General features: G+C 45.0%; 10 protein-coding genes across 10 annotated transcripts; 7 read left to right on the top strand and 3 right to left on the bottom strand. All coding sequences in view use genetic code 12, as the record gives it.

The window, feature by feature from the left end:
• Positions 1-169: 169 nt before the first annotated feature.
• Positions 170-1,975, bottom strand: LODBEIA_P19000 (uncharacterized protein; the record flags this gene model as incomplete). The annotated part of the gene is made up of 1 exon (XM_066971840.1): positions 170-1,975. The coding sequence occupies one exon, from the start codon at positions 1,973-1,975 to the stop codon at positions 170-172; it is 1,806 nt and encodes a 601-aa protein (XP_066828838.1).
• A 1,152-nt stretch (positions 1,976-3,127) lies between these two features.
• LODBEIA_P19010 (uncharacterized protein) lies at positions 3,128-5,029 on the top strand (the record flags this gene model as incomplete). Its single annotated transcript, XM_066971841.1, has 1 exon — positions 3,128-5,029. One exon carries the CDS (start codon positions 3,128-3,130, stop codon positions 5,027-5,029), a length of 1,902 nt encoding a protein of 633 aa, XP_066828839.1.
• A 465-nt stretch (positions 5,030-5,494) lies between these two features.
• Positions 5,495-6,421, bottom strand: LODBEIA_P19020 (uncharacterized protein; the record flags this gene model as incomplete). Its single annotated transcript, XM_066971842.1, has 1 exon — positions 5,495-6,421. One exon carries the CDS (start codon positions 6,419-6,421, stop codon positions 5,495-5,497), a length of 927 nt encoding a protein of 308 aa, XP_066828840.1.
• A 470-nt stretch (positions 6,422-6,891) lies between these two features.
• Positions 6,892-8,640, top strand: LODBEIA_P19030 (uncharacterized protein; the record flags this gene model as incomplete). The annotated part of the gene is made up of 1 exon (XM_066971843.1): positions 6,892-8,640. One exon carries the CDS (start codon positions 6,892-6,894, stop codon positions 8,638-8,640), a length of 1,749 nt encoding a protein of 582 aa, XP_066828841.1.
• Positions 8,641-8,906: 266 nt separating this feature from the next.
• Positions 8,907-9,410, bottom strand: LODBEIA_P19040 (uncharacterized protein; the record flags this gene model as incomplete). The annotated part of the gene is made up of 1 exon (XM_066971844.1): positions 8,907-9,410. One exon carries the CDS (start codon positions 9,408-9,410, stop codon positions 8,907-8,909), a length of 504 nt encoding a protein of 167 aa, XP_066828842.1.
• Positions 9,411-10,184: 774 nt separating this feature from the next.
• Positions 10,185-10,760, top strand: LODBEIA_P19050 (uncharacterized protein; the record flags this gene model as incomplete). Its single annotated transcript, XM_066971845.1, has 1 exon — positions 10,185-10,760. The coding sequence occupies one exon, from the start codon at positions 10,185-10,187 to the stop codon at positions 10,758-10,760; it is 576 nt and encodes a 191-aa protein (XP_066828843.1).
• Positions 10,761-11,214: 454 nt separating this feature from the next.
• Positions 11,215-11,676, top strand: LODBEIA_P19060 (uncharacterized protein; the record flags this gene model as incomplete). Its single annotated transcript, XM_066971846.1, has 1 exon — positions 11,215-11,676. One exon carries the CDS (start codon positions 11,215-11,217, stop codon positions 11,674-11,676), a length of 462 nt encoding a protein of 153 aa, XP_066828844.1.
• Positions 11,677-12,118: 442 nt separating this feature from the next.
• Positions 12,119-13,018, top strand: LODBEIA_P19070 (uncharacterized protein; the record flags this gene model as incomplete). The annotated part of the gene is made up of 1 exon (XM_066971847.1): positions 12,119-13,018. One exon carries the CDS (start codon positions 12,119-12,121, stop codon positions 13,016-13,018), a length of 900 nt encoding a protein of 299 aa, XP_066828845.1.
• A 273-nt stretch (positions 13,019-13,291) lies between these two features.
• Positions 13,292-16,780, top strand: LODBEIA_P19080 (uncharacterized protein; the record flags this gene model as incomplete). Its single annotated transcript, XM_066971848.1, has 1 exon — positions 13,292-16,780. The coding sequence occupies one exon, from the start codon at positions 13,292-13,294 to the stop codon at positions 16,778-16,780; it is 3,489 nt and encodes a 1,162-aa protein (XP_066828846.1).
• A 353-nt stretch (positions 16,781-17,133) lies between these two features.
• LODBEIA_P19090 (uncharacterized protein) lies at positions 17,134-18,004 on the top strand (the record flags this gene model as incomplete). Its single annotated transcript, XM_066971849.1, has 2 exons — positions 17,134-17,177; positions 17,296-18,004. The coding sequence occupies 2 exons, from the start codon at positions 17,134-17,136 to the stop codon at positions 18,002-18,004; spliced, it is 753 nt and encodes a 250-aa protein (XP_066828847.1).
• Positions 18,005-18,115: the final 111 nt, after the last annotated feature.

The following is an 18,115-nucleotide window of genomic DNA, read 5'->3' on the forward strand; positions in this document are numbered from 1 at the left end:
TTTTTTTTTTTTACTTTATTTTATAGAACTTACATTCAACAAAGATTACTTGATTTCAGTTTTGGTGGTTGGTTCTCTGTTTCAATTTGACACCAAACAGTATACTTGTCGCAGAAGTTAAAAATTTGTATAGTTAGATACAGACCATTACATGATATACAAATTCAACCTAACCTAGGATTGCTTGACATGGAAATATAAACGGTCTACTGAACCCTGGCTCGTTTTGTAACGGGAACCGAGCTACAAAGAATTTTCGCTTGAGCTGGACTCCAAAGAGGTCTCCACTATAGGTTGTAATACCCAAATCCAGCTTTCTATAAACAGGGTAGCCGTCCTTGGTACATGGTGGGAATCTCAAGGAGCAAACAAGTTCATATTCGGCAACTCTTCTGTTGTTTGTGTGGCGTATCCGGGGAGCAAACCCACTATTGATCATAATCACGCTTATTTCTTCCAACAATTCCAAGTTTAGCAATCTCAACGAGCGGTCAAACTCGTCGCCTTCGGACATTCCTCTGAAGAGCTCACGCGCAATCATGGGCCGCAAGTGGAAGAACCACGGCGGGAGCACAAACGACTTGTTGTCTGCAAACTTGCTTGATTCAGATTCTGGATGATTTTGATGGCTTGGTTCCTCGTCCAAAATATGATCAGTGTTAAATGCAGTCCCGTTCTTCTCGGGGTCTCTGTTTGTTGACGTGTCATAGTAACCTGTGTCTGTGCTGTTTATAAACAGGATAAAGCCCCCGTCAATTTCAACTTCGTCGTCGCTCTCTTCATCTGATTCAACTTGGTAGTTGTCGCTTCCACTTGAAAGTGAAACGTCGTCTCTAAGAAGTCCAAAATTTTTGGTATTGCGATTGCGATCTTCCACTTCACGGTTCCCGTCAGAAAGGTCGCCAAAATAGCCTTCGTCGCTACGAGGGTTGAACTTTGCAAACGAACCATTCTCCAGTTCGGAATCGCTGCTGATTATAGTGACTTTTTCTCCCTCACTGTTGAAAAAGCTTTTTTCAGTGACAACGCCAGGTCTTGATGCTGTGATTTCACTGGTATCGCTAGAGTCGATAACGATTGCTGAATCCGACGAGGAGTTGTGGAACAAGTTGAAAAAATTTCCTGCTTGACTCGAGGCAGAAATAGAAGAAGATGATAGTGGTTGAGGGGTTTTTTCATCTTCATTTGCATGGCCCCTTAATTTTGCATTTTTCATGCTACTGAAAATTCGTCTTTCCTGCTCTTCCAACTTATGAAGCTTTGAATGTTGGTATGTCTCGTCATCGTTGGTGGTTGAATGGTCTCGACAAGTTTCAGCTGTGGAGTAAGTTGCGCTAAACGTAGCAATCAAGTATTCGGACCACAGCTGCTCAATTAGAAATGTCCCATCTTCAACGGTGTAAGTGATATCCAAGGAGTCACAAAGCTCCTCTAGCTGATCTCTTTTCAGCTTCGAGAGGTTGTTGAAGATGATCTGATGTTCTTCAACAATACAGCTGTGGCTTATAGTGAGTCCAAGAAACTGCATGAAAAGACCCAAGTTTTCCTGTGATGGCAACGTTGGAGGAAGAATCTGCATCACTGGTCCATTGAGGTTGAAACTAGGTAGAATCGACACTAGTTTATAGTAATTTTTGGGGCTTTCAATCACGTCCATGAACTTCAACACTTTGAACAGTTTTTGAATGTTTTTAAAGGGCACATCTTTGGGCTTCACAAGGGTGTCACGAACCAACACTAGCGAATTCGAGCTGATTATGAAATCCAACGCGCTATCTCTGAGCTTAATCACCGGCCTGGTGGTGATCATTAGATGATTGGTGACTGTCTGCTTGGTGATTTTACAATGATCATAAGAAAACTGAAAGACCTCATTGCCTTGTAGTATGAGAAGGTTTTCACATTCGCCGACGTTTAAAAACCCAAACGGAGTGCAGAGCTGGGCTGTTGCAGGTAGAGTCTCCAAGATAGTCATATTTTCTTAAAAAATGGGTGCAAAATATTTTTTTTGAAATCAAAAGCGTATATTCTCGAGCTCCAACTTAGTCTTTGACTTGTTCAGAAGATACAGCAATATATGTAGCGATATATACACAACGAAATATGGCAATACACACCTTGTTGAATTAAATCTCAAATCAAATTATCCAATGAACGCACCACTTAATTTTGCCATTTACGTCCATGTTAAAAATCACATTTAAAAATACTAAAAACACGTGAATCAAAACTTAGTCAATTGAAGGCTTATACCATGTTTGTTTAGCGTTGGTTCGTTATGAGCTTGCTATCACATGCTGGAAAAGGGCTTCTACAATAGATAGGTTGGGTTCTGAGCGTTATCAAGTTTTGACGAGCGGGATCGTGAACACTGGCAATTTTTGGCGTGGGGGGGGGAGATCGTGGACACTCTTGGTTACAATTGGCGAGGGGAAAGCGTGAACAATCGCGGGAAACAATCGGCGCCACGGCCGCGGATCTACTGGCAACTATCATCAATTAATGTCCTCCTTTACGTCTATAGCGTCCCTTCTCCTCACTTTTTTTACAAAAAATCGGCTCATTAATTTCACTAAATCGACTAAAACAGCCACCTGGGGATGTTCCTGAGGGTGTTAGAGCGTCACTGTAAATAGCCGTTTAACAACTTGACATTGGTTTTTTTTTCATTAGGAAAAATGGTAAAAAAAAACCCTCCCCACTGGGCCCCTCCATTTTTTTTTTTTTTGGAACTTCACGGTGATAAGCTTGTGGTTCATTGGATAATTCCTGTGCTGAGGCTCAAGTGTGGGAGAATATGGACTAGTTAATCTACTCCAGGGATAAGCGGAGATAATCCCCAAGAAACAATGCTGGTGGACTAGTTGGATTTACCACTAGACTTCGTAACCGGACTAAATCACGGCAGGAGATCCCCCATTTGACATTCAGACACCAGACATTCAAACCAAGAGCTTGGAGGAAAGAAAATGTTTAGTCTAGGCTATTTAGTTTTCGCAGGGTATTTAATCTAGTGATTCTGCCGGTTGACGTTGACATTGACATTGACCTTGACAGAAGAGTGTTTCAAACACTCTTTTTGCTCCTTCTTTCCTGCCACAAATTTTCACACTTAGTACTAATTGTCATGTCCGATGCTTCAGAGTCCGATTATGTTGAAATCGCAGACGCCGATGCAGAAATTGAATATTCCAAGAGGTATTTGATGGGGTTCAACTCCCATGGCAGTGGTCCGCCGTTGAGATTCCACGAGCCCAATCCGGAAGTTCACGAGATGTGCGGCAAACGCAGACTTTTCAATGTGGCAATCAACCCGGATCCGGAACTGGCGCAGTTCCAAAAAGATATAACAACTGTGACAAATTGGACAAGTAGGTTTTATGTTGAGCCCATGGAGGGCGATCCTTTTGAAAAGGAAATAGCTCAACTTGGTGGTTCCGCCGCGAAGCGGGGGAGGGGGAGGGGGAGGAAACAGTTGTTTGCTGTGTATCGAGAAGATCCCATAATTGTGAATCCAAAGAGCTTTGTCTCGAAGCTAGGGTTCCTCCACTATAATCTACATCGAGAACCACACCGTCGTGGAAAACACTGTTACAAGAACAAGATTCGGAGCTTCTATTATAGCAGTGATCTTCTGGCCAAGGAATTGGCGCATCAGCAAAACAATTTATGCCTGTTCCAAGCTGAATATTCGCATGTTAATGGAGAGGATGACAAAGATGAAGACCAGCCATCGATAGTGGAAAACTTGAAAGTTCCCGTCAAGGAATGGAAGGGAACCTCTACTAGAGGAATCTTTGACTCGCAATGCATGGTGTTGACAAGTCGAGGCTTTAAGCAATTGAACGAGTTGGTGGATGTTGACGATTTGCAAATGGCCGCGTTTCATAAACAGCTGCAAACCATAAAATACATTAGTCCCTTGTGTATTAATATCGTCAATTCACGTCGTCACCAATTAACACGCATCCATAACTTGTGGTTTGGTGTTGAACAACCAGTCTTGACTTTTAATCACCACAGCAAGCACTTTGAACGAACTACACTAGAGGCCGACTCTTCGTATCGTCTTTTGAACCATGCGTTCAATGGTCTTGCTGATGCCACGATTGATCGAAGTGAAATCACTCGGTTGAAGCACCAGCTTGATTTGCATAGTGAGCAGAGTTGGTTTAGCTTCTTGGGACTCGTGGCGTTTTTCCTTGTAGGGAATGGCTGTCTTACATATGACCACCATCGGTGCAGATACATCAGGTTTCAGCAACATAAATCGGTCGATGCTGTCTATCTCACCAAGATCTTTCAAGATCTCAACTTGACCGTGGATGATGATTACACCGTTTGTCAAAGGACAAAATACTCGCCCAATTTGGTGCCATACACACTTTGCACCATCCTCGTTACTAACCAGCGACTCCTCAGCTATTTCCACGACACGTTTGGCAGTCACTATAGTAGCAGTCCCACGTACAATGTAGCACATTGGATGTCAAAGCCCTTGCAAAAGTGTGGATTCATCTACAGACTAACGCAACGCGAACTCCACCATTTCATCGAGGGATTGATGTTGTCAAACGGCAGTATAGGACCAGACCCTTGCGTGCGGACGAGTTTCAAAGAGACGAGCTTGGCTTATTATTCGATTATCACATTAGCTGGCTGTATTCCCCGGATCAAGAGATACCCAAGTGCGGGCTTGCAACACCACAAACCAGAAAAAGCCACACCCCAAAGGTCTGTCTCCATAAAAAGAGAATCAGCCCAAACACAACAACGAAAACAGCATCGACAACAAGCAAAGCAACTACAAAGAAAACAAGATCGGTTCCATGTCTTTGCTCTTAATCCAAAGGAAGACCGATCAAGAGAAACGCCATTGCAAATTGGTAACAGAGGCTCCAATAAACGCATGGCGAAAAAAAGTGTCAAGCAAGGCAAATTGTATGATATCAAATTGCCAACAGGTTATCATTTGATCGTGGGAGCTTCGTTTGGAGGAAATGCTCTTTCGTGGCCAGTAATCGTTTGAACTTAAATGCGACAAATTCGGCAACGGGCACGTGACTTACATGCTTGACGGCTTGCACGTGCAAATGGTAGCATGACCGCGGGAGCCGCACGACATTTAGAAAATGCGACATCGGGAGTACGACATTGCTGGCGCCAGAAACAGGGAAAAGTGAATAGCCCATCATCCGCTGATGTTTTCAAACCAAAACTAATTGCTCTCGATTTTCGTTAAGCCATCCCGTTAGTTCAATTGATATGAAAAAACGTTAGTAGCAGGTAAATTCAAAATCATCGTCTTTTCACTTTTTTCCTGTACTGTACTGTAAATATTTCACGTTTTTTTTTTTTTTTGAAATCTGTACTCAGTTGGCTCTTTGGACAGTGGATTCATCCCAGAGAGAGAGGGATTTCATTGTGCTCATGAAGTCTGAATGTCAAAAAGCATTCAACGGTGTTCTATATACATAATATCCACTACTACTTACTAAACAAGCTTGCTCCACCAGCTTTTTTGCTTAGCTTCTCTCTCTGCAATGGGAACAAAAGCACTAGCAAAACCTTTGATCTTTTCGGTCATGGCCTCTGGTGTAGTCTCAACGCCAAACACCTCTACGAATTTCCCATCGGGGTCAATAAGATAGGTGAATAACGAGTGGTCCACCAAAAAGAACTTGTCCTCGGGTATTTCGGGCGGGGTGCTGAAGTAGACTCTAAACTGCTTGCAGCAGTGCTTGATGGCCTCATATGATCCCGACAACCCGACAACATTGGGGTCAAACTCCGCCAAATATCGCTTCAAAGTCTCCGGCGAGTCCCTGATGTGGTCAGTGGAAATGAAGATTGCCCGAGCTGGGATCCCTTCCTCCTTGGAGTTGTTGACGGTGGTGACCATCTTTTCGATTTCCTCGGGACACCAATCGGGACACAACGAAAAGCCAAAGTAGATCAAGCTCCACCGTTTCCCTTCGGGGTCAACCAAGTCCTGTTCGGTAAACTTCTCGCCGTTGGTATCAACTAAACTGAACGGACCGCCAATGAGCGGACGTCCAATCTTGCGGTTGCTTTCCATCTCTCTCTGTTTCTGAAGTCTCGCTTTTTCGCGTTGGAAATACCACGTTCCGGTACCACCGACAACCAAGAGGATAACCACGGCTTTCCATGTAGCAAACTCCAATCCTGAGCCGGCGCGGTACTTTTTGCGCGAGTCCTGGGAGCCGCCAATAGCGACTCTGCTCAATGGTCTTTTCTTGGGTGGAAGCTGACTCTCTTTTGGCGTCGGTTGGTTTTCCTGTTGTTTTTGTTGTTCCTGAAGACGAATGATGGAGGAACAAAATGCTCGCTTGGGCAAGCGGGCGAAGCAGCCAAGTCCAGGACCAGCAAGGGCAGCCCTAACAATCCTTCTGGATAACATCTTCTGCCAAGGTGGAAAAAAAAGTGGGATGTGTTGAAGATGAAAGAGCGTGTGATGACTGTATGGGGAGGAGGGGGGAGGTTTGCAATTTTTCAGTGGTATGATCTGCTGCCTGGTTCTCCCCCCAAAAGACGCGCACGACTTCCGTGTAGGAAAGCGTTTCGGTGGGTTCTTTTGAGAGCTCCTGCTCTTTCCCCAGTTTTGCAGCTTGAGCTGGCTCTTGTTTCTTTGGACAACTACGTGGTGAGAGACTGAACTCTCACCAAAGCAAGCCCTAGGGGAAGGGGAATGTGGTTAGCTTGTGCGTTTTTTGGAGTAGTATTGGCGTCTCTGTTTCCTCTGCCGTTTCCTCGTCCTCGCTCTCGCCCTCCCGCGGAATACATAAAAAAAAAGGGAGAAAAATGATGATGGTGTGAAGGCTTCATCTACACCTACACTTCCACCTCGATGCACCAAGACTCAGCTATAGAATGAGTAAAACAGACTGGTTGTTGGAATGGGCCAAGGAGAATGGCGCTGAATTGAGCCCAAATTTACAGTTCAAAGAGCTTTCGCTGGATAACTATGGCGCAATCTCAACTGCTGCAGACTCGAAAGCATCGATTCTGATCCCGCGGCAGCTCATCATCACTAGCGATAGAGCACAAGCGTTGTTCTCAGAGGAAACATACACCAAATCCACGAACCGCCTCGCTTTGGTGAAGCTATTTTTGAGCTACGCCAGAACCAAGGAGACGTTTTACAAACCCTATGTTGACTCATTGCCCTCTTTGGTGGCGATTGACTCTCCATATACTTGGCCCCCCGAGGATTTGAAGCTTATCGAAGGGACAAATTTGGGCAACTCGCTAAGGGAGAATATTGCATCTATAGTAGAGGAATGGTGGTGTGCGCTCAATTTGGTGCCTGACGAAATCCAAAAGCCAGAGGAACATTTCATCAATATGAAATTTTACTACGAGTTTAAATTTTACCAAAATGATGATCTTTACAGCTATTTCACAGAGACACCAGTTGCCAACTGGACGGCGTTTCCCAACTATTTGTGGGCAACGTTGATATTCAAAAGCAGAGCGTTCCCCGCTTACATTATTGACTCCAGTGTAGCGAAAAATGAGCTGATGTTGTTGCCTGTGGTTGACTTGCTCAATCATGAACCTAGTGCCAAGGTTGAATGGACGGGAACCGATGGCAATTTCAAGTTTGAAACTGCCAAATGTGGAGCTGCTGGATCTCAAGTGTTTAACAATTATGGCTTAAAAGGCAATGAGGAGTTACTTTTGGGGTACGGTTTTGCCATTAATCCCAACCACAATGACTCGGTTGCGTTGAAACTTCAGATACCAGCAGAGAGTCTCAAGAAAATTAAAGCTCGAGGGATCAAGCTTCCAACACTTGAAGATTATACCAATTCTGTGGTGGAGCGAGAGACACCTACTGCAAATCAAGACAACAAGGACAGCAAGGACAATATCTTGCTTTTTATCAACGATAAAAACGTACCCGATAATCTCATCCAAATCTTCCAAGTATTGGTGCAGAATGCGTGGGAGACGGGCATAACGTTGCGCAATCGACTAGCTGGACTCAACCATTTGCGAGCTGCTTTCGAGGCCAAGAAGAAATTGCTCAAGCTTGATGGAGTGGACGAGACAACAAAGACGTGTAGGAGGAAGCAGTACATAAATTGGTACATAACTTCCCAAGATAAGATCTTGGGCAGCGCAATTCGAGAAATCAAAAGGAAAGAAAAACAGCTCCTCAGTGACTACAAGTCGCAATTGATTTCATTAAAGAGTGTTTATAAAAGGGACATAAAGTTCCAGCAATCTTTGTTGTTTCTCGGCTTTAATGATTACGAATCGATTCTCGAGTCTGAATTCCAAGACCAGTGCTGGTTGCTTTGGTTGATACGCTGCTACAACAAGCCCCACTATTCCAAGGAGCCCCAGGAGGATCAATTCTTGCCCGATTGGATTCACGAGTTGTTCACCAAGCTTCGAAAATCCACCGATGTGTCGACTCAGGACGTGTTGAACTTCAAGCCCATCCACGATAACATCATGCCTGAGCTCACTTCTTCCGTGCCGGAAGTTTACACGCGCGGGGACTGGTCAGTTGGGGAATTTGTCGTTGCTGCGAAACTACTCGACCTTGTTTCGTTTGTTAGAGGCAAAGAGCAGGAGTGTATTGTTGTCGAGCAGGAATACCATGTGTGAATAGTACTTTATATATACATAGACCTTTGGTTATAACCCTTGATCGGGCTGGGGCACGTACGATCCACTTTGCAGCTCTGACTGCACCAGCTCCCAAAAACATAAGCGACGTTTTAACCAAGGAAACGCGTCCAAGCGGTAGAGGAATCGAAACTTGAAGGAGTACGCAATCTATCATGGTTGCAAAAGTCTAGTATATTATATCAACTCCTTTATTCCAAAAGCAAGCTAAACAAAACGAACAAAAAAAAAAATCCCCCCCCCTTCTACAACCCCAAGGATTCTCTAACATGTTTCCTTATCTGCTCATTGTAAAACGCACGATCATCCCTCCACAATTTACAAGCATCGATATTAGCACCGCTTTCAGGGTTGGGTTCCGCCAACATCGAAATCACGCTCAACAAGATCTTCTCAATGCTCTGCACTGGCGACCACCTCTCCTCGGGCCGCTCGTATTGGTTTGGATCTTCGCCCGGCGGATGCAAGATTGAGATGCACACGGTGCCATCGGCGTAGATGTTGGGGTGAAGCAAGGGCGGGTCGAATTTCAAAGTCGGGGGGCCCAAGGGGTAGTCCTTGGGAAACACTAGTAACGCGGGAAAGACTCCGTTTTCATAGGGCGTTTCCGGGGGTCCTTCTAGAAAACATTGCCATTTGAATAAATTGTCCTCGCTTACGGGACCAGCTATGATTCCTGGCGGTGGGTCACGGGTTAGAAGTTGGTATTCTTTTAGTAACCGTTTATGGGCAGTAGAGCGTGGGGGCATCCGGCAAGTTCTTTTTTGTTTGTCACTGGCCGCCAGTTTTTGCTGCGGGATGATTCAAGTTTCTAAGGTCCCTTGATCCAAGTTCTTGCCTATGGTAGTGGACCCCGAAGCTGGTGATAGTTTCGTTATCGACACCCGGTGACAGTCGCGAGTTTCCTGTGTTGGCGGCGCTACCAGGTGGACTCCCCTGCCGTGGGGGGACGATGGGGACCCACTGCTCATAAGAGTCTTGCAAGCTCTTCTAGCTCTCTTCTTCGGCTTTTTTGAAGTTGAGCAGGGTATTGGTAGAGCCATGAGCTTAGAGTAACGTAGAGGGCAGTAATTCTAAGAAAAGCAAGTGGGTCGACTCGACAGTTGAAACCCAGACACCGTCAACAACATCATCTCATACAAAATGTTTTGCTCAGTGCGGGTGCGGGTGCAAACTACTTATGAGCCTGAACCCCTCATGAGTGCAAGAGACGTCCATATCCATCTACCAAAAAAAGACCGGGTGTGCAACCTGCTAGTCCTTGACTTCCGCGACTCAGCCGGTCTTATCTCATCCTCCTGAGCCCTCTCTCTTCTTTGTCATCCCACAGCAAGGCGATATCTCTCAACAAACCGGTGGAGATTTCCACCCGCGACTTCTTTCCCGCTCGCCAAAAAAAAAAATCCCAAAAAAAAAAAATTTCAACGACGAGCTCGCCACTTGATTCTTTCCCGGCCACCACCAAGACTCTAAGTGCAAGTGCAAGTGCAAGCCATCCACTACCCCTCTCTTTGCAAGTGAAGATGAATCCAGCTGTTACAAACATCGCCATCATGCTTATTGGTATGCAAGTTGCCAAGAAATTGGACTTTGAAAACCCGGATGTGCTCTTCTACACCAGGGCATTTTACGCTGCGTGTCAGGTTTTGACATTTTTGATTTATATGGTGATTAGGTTTAAGATCGAGCAGAAGAACGACCTCACCACTATCAAGTACGTCGAGCCAGCCAACCCCATGTCTGGAGCCGAGGCTAGAGCCGTGGTCACCACCGTCAAGGAGTACGATTTGCAAAACGTCAATGGTCTCATCAAGGGTATCTTTACCGGTTTGGCAATGATGGGCTTCATGCACCTTTACATGGGCTACACCAACCCCTTGGTTATGCAGAGTGTTTCCAGCTTGAAGAGTGCTTTGGAGTCCAACATGGCCAAGATCCACTTGTATGGCACCCCAGCCACCGGCGACTTGAAGAGACCTTTCAAAGCAGCTCCTGGCTTGATGGAGATGTTGTCTGGTGCAGCTGGCGGCGTGCAAACTGACAAGGCATCCGTCGATAGTGCTGAAGTTAGTGGAGCCGGTGGTATCAAGCAAGATTAGAAAATATACATACATACATATATAAAAGGAAAAAAAAAATTTATAAACAGTTGTCCTAATTTGAAAAATAAGACAAGCTCAAATCTCAAATCTGCTCTTGACTGACTGCCCTTTACTTGAACTAGAAAGGCTGAAGCAGGAATCGGACTGAAACAGCAGCTCTCGTAAGGCCCTTGATACAATGTCCACTTGCACCGGGATGTGTTTTCGGTTCAAGAAGGTAGCGCTCACCCATCTCGATTGTCTTCTCGACGTTTCCATCTCAAGCGACACTCTCTTGCAGCTCCGTCTTATCGACGTACCCCCCACTCCGTCCAGGCTTGCTTCCCGCACGAAAAGGCTGAAACAAGTGTACATCTTTTCCTCTGGTCAACCGTTTCAACCATTCTTTCTTTCCTTCAAGTAAAAGAAAGAGAAAAAAAAAATAAAAAAAGAGAGACCTCCAATTGCAAGCATGTCGGATCCAAGTCAAGTCACCGCTGAAAATGCCGATAATTTAGAAGAAATCGAAATGCAATTTGCTGTCAAGGCAGTGCAACAAGCTGAAACTTACTGGTCTTTGTTGGAGAGAGTGCCAGGCTCGAAATTAAAACTCACTCAGCACGACGACCAGATCTTCGAGCAATTGCTTGAGGATTTCCCTGAGTTCAAGGAAAAAAGTGTTGCTGCAGCTATAAATGAAGAAGAAATGAAGTCGCCTCAGGGCAAGACGAGATGGAGAGAGTTTTGCGAGAAGTTCAAGGACATTGAAGATTACAATTTCGGGACGTTGTTGAGGTTGAAATCGAGTGATGAATATGGTCAAGATACAACCATGTTTGCTGTTCGAATCCAGTTTTACGGCGTTGAAATTGCTAGGAATAGATATGGTTTGAATGATTGGATACATGAAGCTGCGCAAAAGGAGAAAGCCTAGAAGGATTCGAGGGTCATTTTTTTTCAGGTAAGTAAGTATAGAGTAAATCCAGACGAAAAATGCATTTTCAACGACAGACGTGAGACTGTTTCTGACAAATTATGAAGCTCTTCCCTTTCGCGTTATGGAAATAGTAGTTGGTGGTTGGTGTCGGCCCTATACCCTCTATCCCGCTCATGGTCTGATCTGATCTGATCTGATCCCCTTCTCTCCTTCACTCATTGTGCTTGCGTCACGTGCCACCCCCCCTCGGACCCACCCCCCAAAAAAGAAAAAACAAAATCTGACTGATATCCAAAACACTGATTGACCCATTCACAAATCGGTTAATTTGATTCAGTTCAAGCAGACCTAGCTCCGATAGATACATATATATAGAGAGAAAGAGAGAAAAAAGGAAGAAAGAAAGGTTGTATTCATGCCGCCTAGAACCAATTCACAGATGGCAAACGCTGAAACCCACTGGAAAAACATTTCCTCAAACAATTCCAATGGATCGCCCCAAGATCAAAATGAACTTCCCATATACACCTTGCCGGGAGTCATCAATTATCTAACTTCAGAATTCACCAACTTGGAACGGTTCAAGATTGTCACGAATTTGGAGAAATCCGAGATGAAATACAAGATTGTGCACTTACAAGGTGAACTCACGTCACTAAAATTCATCAATCAAAAGCAGCAGACAAGGATAAACGCGCTTGAAAAAGAAAATGCGTTGTTGCGTGCGAATATCAAAGGCGAAGCAGTAGACACAAAGGATAATGACGATGATAATGGTAATGACGGTGATGATAACGTTGGTGATAACTCAGCGGTGTTGCTGGAAGTGGGGATCCAGCAAATCAAGGAGTCAAAAGAACGCTTGAAAACATCCACCAAGGAAATCATAACCTTGTTGAAACAACCAACTCCGCTCAACTTGCTCAATTTACCCAGGGAAGATGAAAACGAGTTCGAACCGTTGCTAATAGAAAGACACGCTCCGCCGGCAACGCCTGAAAACTCAAACTCAAACTCGGTGGATCGAGATCAAGCTAATAACGTCATTGCCGAGTTTTTCAGCGATGATAGCCAGGATTTCCTAAATGCGGAAAAAACCAGCGATGAAAAAGTCGAGCAGATCAAAGTGGACGATGACTTGGACGTCAATGAAATATTGGAAAGAGCGATAACTAACGAAAGCGACGACATAACGGTGATTGTAGATGAAGAGGAAAATGACGTTGCTGACACCCCTGAGCAAAAGACGGAAACGAAACTGAAACGGAAAAAGGGCAAGAAGAAAAAGTCTACTAATAACACTGTAAAGGACTCGCCTGTTGAAAAGAAGGAAAAGTAGCTCAAATGTCATAATGTCGGTCAAATTCATTCTGCCTGGAGAGCCGAGGAGAATGCTGTACTTCGTGCTTGCCCAATCGGGCACCCGGAGCGGCTGTGCGGCTTTATTTCCTCTTTTGATTTTTTGTCGCAAATTTTTTTTTTTTTTTTTTTTTTTTTTCAAAACTACAACTACCACGAGCTCATCATCATCACCACCATCATAATTTGACAGCATAGAGGTTTAGAGCAGACTCTTTCACCCGTGTGCACTCCATAGATATACACAGGTACAATGTCAAAGTCATTTGACGATTTCATAAAGCAGCAGCAGCAACAGCAGAAGCCCAAGGCTTTTGGCTACAGAAATGCAGGAGAAGGCGGTGCTCCGAAATACAACTTCAACAACACGTTTGTCCCCTCGAGTCAACCGCAGCCGAACAGATACGACAGCCACTATAATGGATACGGCGGGGCACGCACGCCGCAGTACAACCAGGACTCATCGGTAACTTCCCCCGCCGACTCGTTACCAGCAAGCGGCAGATCCACACCCAATCCGAATGCATCGACAACTTCGCTAACTTCGTTAAACACGGCCCTTTCCAAATTGAACGTCAATGTCCCATTTCAGGAAAACTTGTCGAATATCGAACAGGCCACCAAAATCAGCGACGTCAAGAGCGAAGTCAATATCATTGTCGGCCAGATTTTGGGTGCAAGCTCACTCTCAGAGGTGGACGAGTGGAAGCTAAATGACATCTTGAAATCGTTACTCAAATTAAAGAATCCGCCTTTGGTCAAAGAAGGTGCTTTGCTCATTATTCAACAATTGGCTCAACAAATTGCTGGTCAATCTCCCAAGGAGTACTATTTTCTCCCCTATTTGTCCACGGCGTACGACATGTTTACCGATAAGGATAAAAACGTTGTCAAGGCCGCCAAGGCCGCCACCGATGCATTATACGCAACTTTCCCCGTTGAAGCCTTGGGCTCGGTGGTCATTGACGAGTACTTGGCCATCTTCAAGTCGGGCGCCAAATGGAATTCTAAAGTTGCCGCATTGGCCAATTTCGACAGGATCATCGACGATGTCCCCGCAGATGTGTTGGAGTTGAAGTTTGTCGATGTTGTTCCTGTCCTCACCGACTTGTCAACTGATTTCAAACCGGAGTTGGCTAAGGCTGGTCTCCAAACTTTAAAGAAGTTCGTCAAGGTTTTGGACAATTTGGATTTGCAAAACAAGTACGATTTGATCGTGGACACTTTGGCTGACCCGCAGAAAGTCACCAATTGTATCAAGAGTTTGTCATCGGTTACATTCGTGGCAGAAGTCACCGAGCCGGCATTGTCGTTATTGACGCCGATTTTAGACAAATCTTTGAAAATGTCGTCGTCATCAAACGAGCAGTTGAGACAAACGGTTATGGTGACTGAAAATTTAACCAGATTGGTCAACAACAAGAGAGAGATTGAAGCTTTTATCCCCATTTTGTTACCTGGGGTCGAAAAAGTTTACAAAAATGCGTCATTGCCCGAGGTTCGAGAATTGGCAGGCAAAGCCTACAGTGTCTTGAAAGATGCTGAAGCAGAGCAAACCGACGGTAAATTCCACGGCAGAATCTCATTGAGTGAAGCTCAAGATTTCTTGGTTTCAAACTTACCCAAGGACGTTCCCATCCCGGAAAATGTCGTCGCCGAGCCTCAAACCTTGCCTTATTTATCCAAGATTTTACAAGTTGATGCCCACGTTAATGACTGGAAACGCTTGCATGAATACTTGAGACTCGTTTCAGATAGCGAGCTGTATGCCGCTGCAGTGACTGCCAACGTCAAGCACCTTTTCAACCCAGAGGCCACTCTGGACAGCGTCGAGGATGACGGTGCTATTGAAATTGTCAATGCCGACTTCTCCTTGGCCTACGGTACCCGTATGTTGTTGAACAAGACCAACTTGAGATTACTCAAGGGACACAGGTATGGGTTATGTGGTAGAAATGGCGCTGGTAAATCAACGTTGATGAGAGCCATCTCCAAAGGTCAATTGGAAGGTTTTCCCTCGGCTGATGAGCTCAAGACGTGTTTTGTTGAGCACAAGTTACAAGGGTCCGAAGCCGATATGGATCTCGTCAGCTTCATTGCCTCGGATCCAGACTTGGTTGACGTTGGCAAAGATGCTATTTCCTCCGCCTTGTTTGAAGTTGGTTTCCCCGAGGAAACCTTGTCGAAAAACGTGGGCTCATTATCTGGTGGTTGGAAAATGAAATTGGAGTTGGCAAGAGCCATGTTGATGAAGGCAGATGTGTTGTTGTTGGATGAACCTACAAATCACTTGGATGTTGGAAATGTCCGATGGTTGCAGGATTACCTTATTGACCACGCCGAAATCACCTCGTTGATTGTCTCGCACGACTCTGGTTTCTTGGACGCCGTTTGTACCGATATCATCCACTACGAAAACAAAAAATTGGCCTACTACAAGGGCAATTTATCTGAGTTTGTCAAGGTTAAACCAGAGGGCAAATCATACTATACCTTGACCGATTCAAATGTCAAGATGGCCTTCCCGCCACCGGGGATCTTGACTGGTGTCAAGTCCAACACCAGATCCGTTGCCCGTATGTCCAACGTGACATTTGCTTACCCAGGCGCTGCTAAGCCATCGTTAAAGAATGTCTCTTGCTCGTTATCGTTATCGTCAAGAGTTGCCATTGTTGGTCCCAACGGTGCCGGTAAATCGACATTGATCAAATTGCTCACTGCTGAGTTGGTGCCTAATGAAGGTAAAGTCGAGAAACACCCAAACTTGAGAATCGGTTATATTGCACAGCACGCATTGCAACACGTTGAGCAGCACAAGGAGAAAACTGCTAACCAGTATTTGCAATGGCGTTATAGGTTCGGAGACGATCGTGAAGTTCTCTTGAAAGAGTCGAGAAAAGTATCTGACGAAGAGCTCGAAATGATGCAGAAGGAAATCGATATTGGTGATGGCCGTGGCAAGAGACAAGTTGAGGCTATTGTCGGTAGACAAAAGTTAAAGAAATCCTTCCAGTATGAAGTTAAATGGAAATTCTGGTTGCCCAAGTACAATTCTTGGGTTCCAAGGGAAACTTTGCTCGCTGAAGGGTTTGACAAATTGATTCAAAAATTCGACGATCACGAAGCGTCGAGAGAAGGTTTGGGGTACAGGGAATTATCGCCCAAAGTTATCCGTAAACACTTTGAGGATGTCGGGTTGGACGGCGATATTGCTGACCATACTCCCATGGGATCATTATCCGGTGGTCAATTGGTTAAAGTCGTTATTGCAGGTGCCATGTGGAACAACCCGCATTTGCTTGTGTTGGATGAACCTACAAATTATCTTGACCGTGACTCTCTTGGAGGGTTGGCCATCGCCATCCGTGAATGGAGCGGTGGTGTTGTCATGATTTCGCACAACAACGAGTTTGTTGGAGCCTTGTGCCCTGAGCAATGGCACGTTGAAAACGGGGAGGTTGTCCAAAAGGGAAGCGTTGGTGTGGACAATAAGAGATTCGAGGACGGCGGAAACGAGTCAGCAGAGGGAACGCCAGCTCCTGAGAGCCCTCAACCAGCACAGAAGAAACGTGCCGATGACGACGACTCGCCTGCTAATATCAAAGTCAGAACTAGAAAGAAGAAGATGACTAGAAACGAGAAGAAAGCACAGGCAGAGAGGAGAAGATTGAGGTATATCGAATGGTTGAGTTCTCCAAAGGGCACCCCAAAACCCGTCGACACGGATGATGAAGAAGAGTAAGTTGGGTATCAAAATATCTTTTTTTTTTTTCATAATTTTTGCAGATCATTTTTTTCACTATTTCCTATTTATATTTGATAGATTATAGACATTATTTTGAAGGAAGAGAGGTTGGTGGTATGGACTTTTCATCTGACTCTAGACCGTGTGGTGAAGCCTGGGGGTAAGTGGTGGTGGGTTATGATTTCAGTGTCGCGTAAATCAATGTCAAGGAAATCGCGACACGTTGATTTCCTACTGCCATTCTCTCTGAAGGCGAAAAATCGAGACTGCAACTGAACTCCCGAGTCGAGAGCCCACCAACATATAACCACGATTCAAGTCGAATTGAAAGAGCAGGATCGAGCTGAGCTATGGCAGACAGGTATTCGTTTTCATTAACCACGTTCTCACCAAGGTATGTCTACTCATATATATGCAATTGACCCGCGACTCCAAATTTTTTGTCAACCGTCGTTGTCGTTGATTCATTTTTTGACCCAGATCCTTATACTAACATTTCAACAACATGATAGTGGGAAATTGGTCCAGATAGAATATGCTTTGAACGCGGTGAAACAAGGGGTAACAACAATAGGAATCAAATGCGACAACGGGGTGATTCTCGCCACGGAGAGAAAGACCACTTCTGCGCTTCAAAAAAACAACGTCAACAACAAAGTCGAGTATATAACGCCAAACATTGGCATGACATATAGTGGAATGGGTCCAGACTTCCGTGTTCTCGTGGATAAGGCGCGTAAGTTGGCTCAATCGAACTACAAACTAATCTACAACGAATATCCGCCTGTGCGTATAATGGTTCAAGAGATAGCCAAAGTGATGCAAGAAAGCACCCAGTCGGGAGGAATCCGCCCCTTTGGTGTGTCTTTGCTTGTTGGTGGCTACGATGAGTATCTGGAGAAGTTTCAATTGTACCAGGTTGATCCTAGTGGCTCGTACTTCCCCTGGAAAGCTACCGCTATAGGGAAAACCGCCAACAGCGCCAAGACGTTTCTTGAAAAGAGATGGAATGAGAACTTGCAGTTGGAAGATGCTATCCATGTTGCTTTGTTGGCGTTGAAGGAAAGTGTTGACGGGGAGTTGGTTGGTGAGAATTTGGATATTGCTGTGATCAGTGATCCTCAACAGCAGTTGTTGGGTTTTACCGGTACGAATTTGGAAGGACCAAGGTTTAGGAAATTGAGCGCTGAGGAGATCAATGATACGTTAGACTCGTTGTAAATGGAGGAAGAAAGAGAAGGAGATGAAGATGAAGATGAGAATAGAAAGATACGAAATGTTGAAAAGTTCGATGTAAGTGTGAAGAATTCTGCGTTTTCTCTATGGCAATTT

The sequence above is a fragment of the Lodderomyces beijingensis genome (assembly GCF_963989305.1).
Source record: "Lodderomyces beijingensis strain CBS 14171 genome assembly, chromosome: 2".
Classification (NCBI taxonomy): domain Eukaryota; kingdom Fungi; phylum Ascomycota; class Pichiomycetes; order Serinales; family Debaryomycetaceae; genus Lodderomyces; species Lodderomyces beijingensis.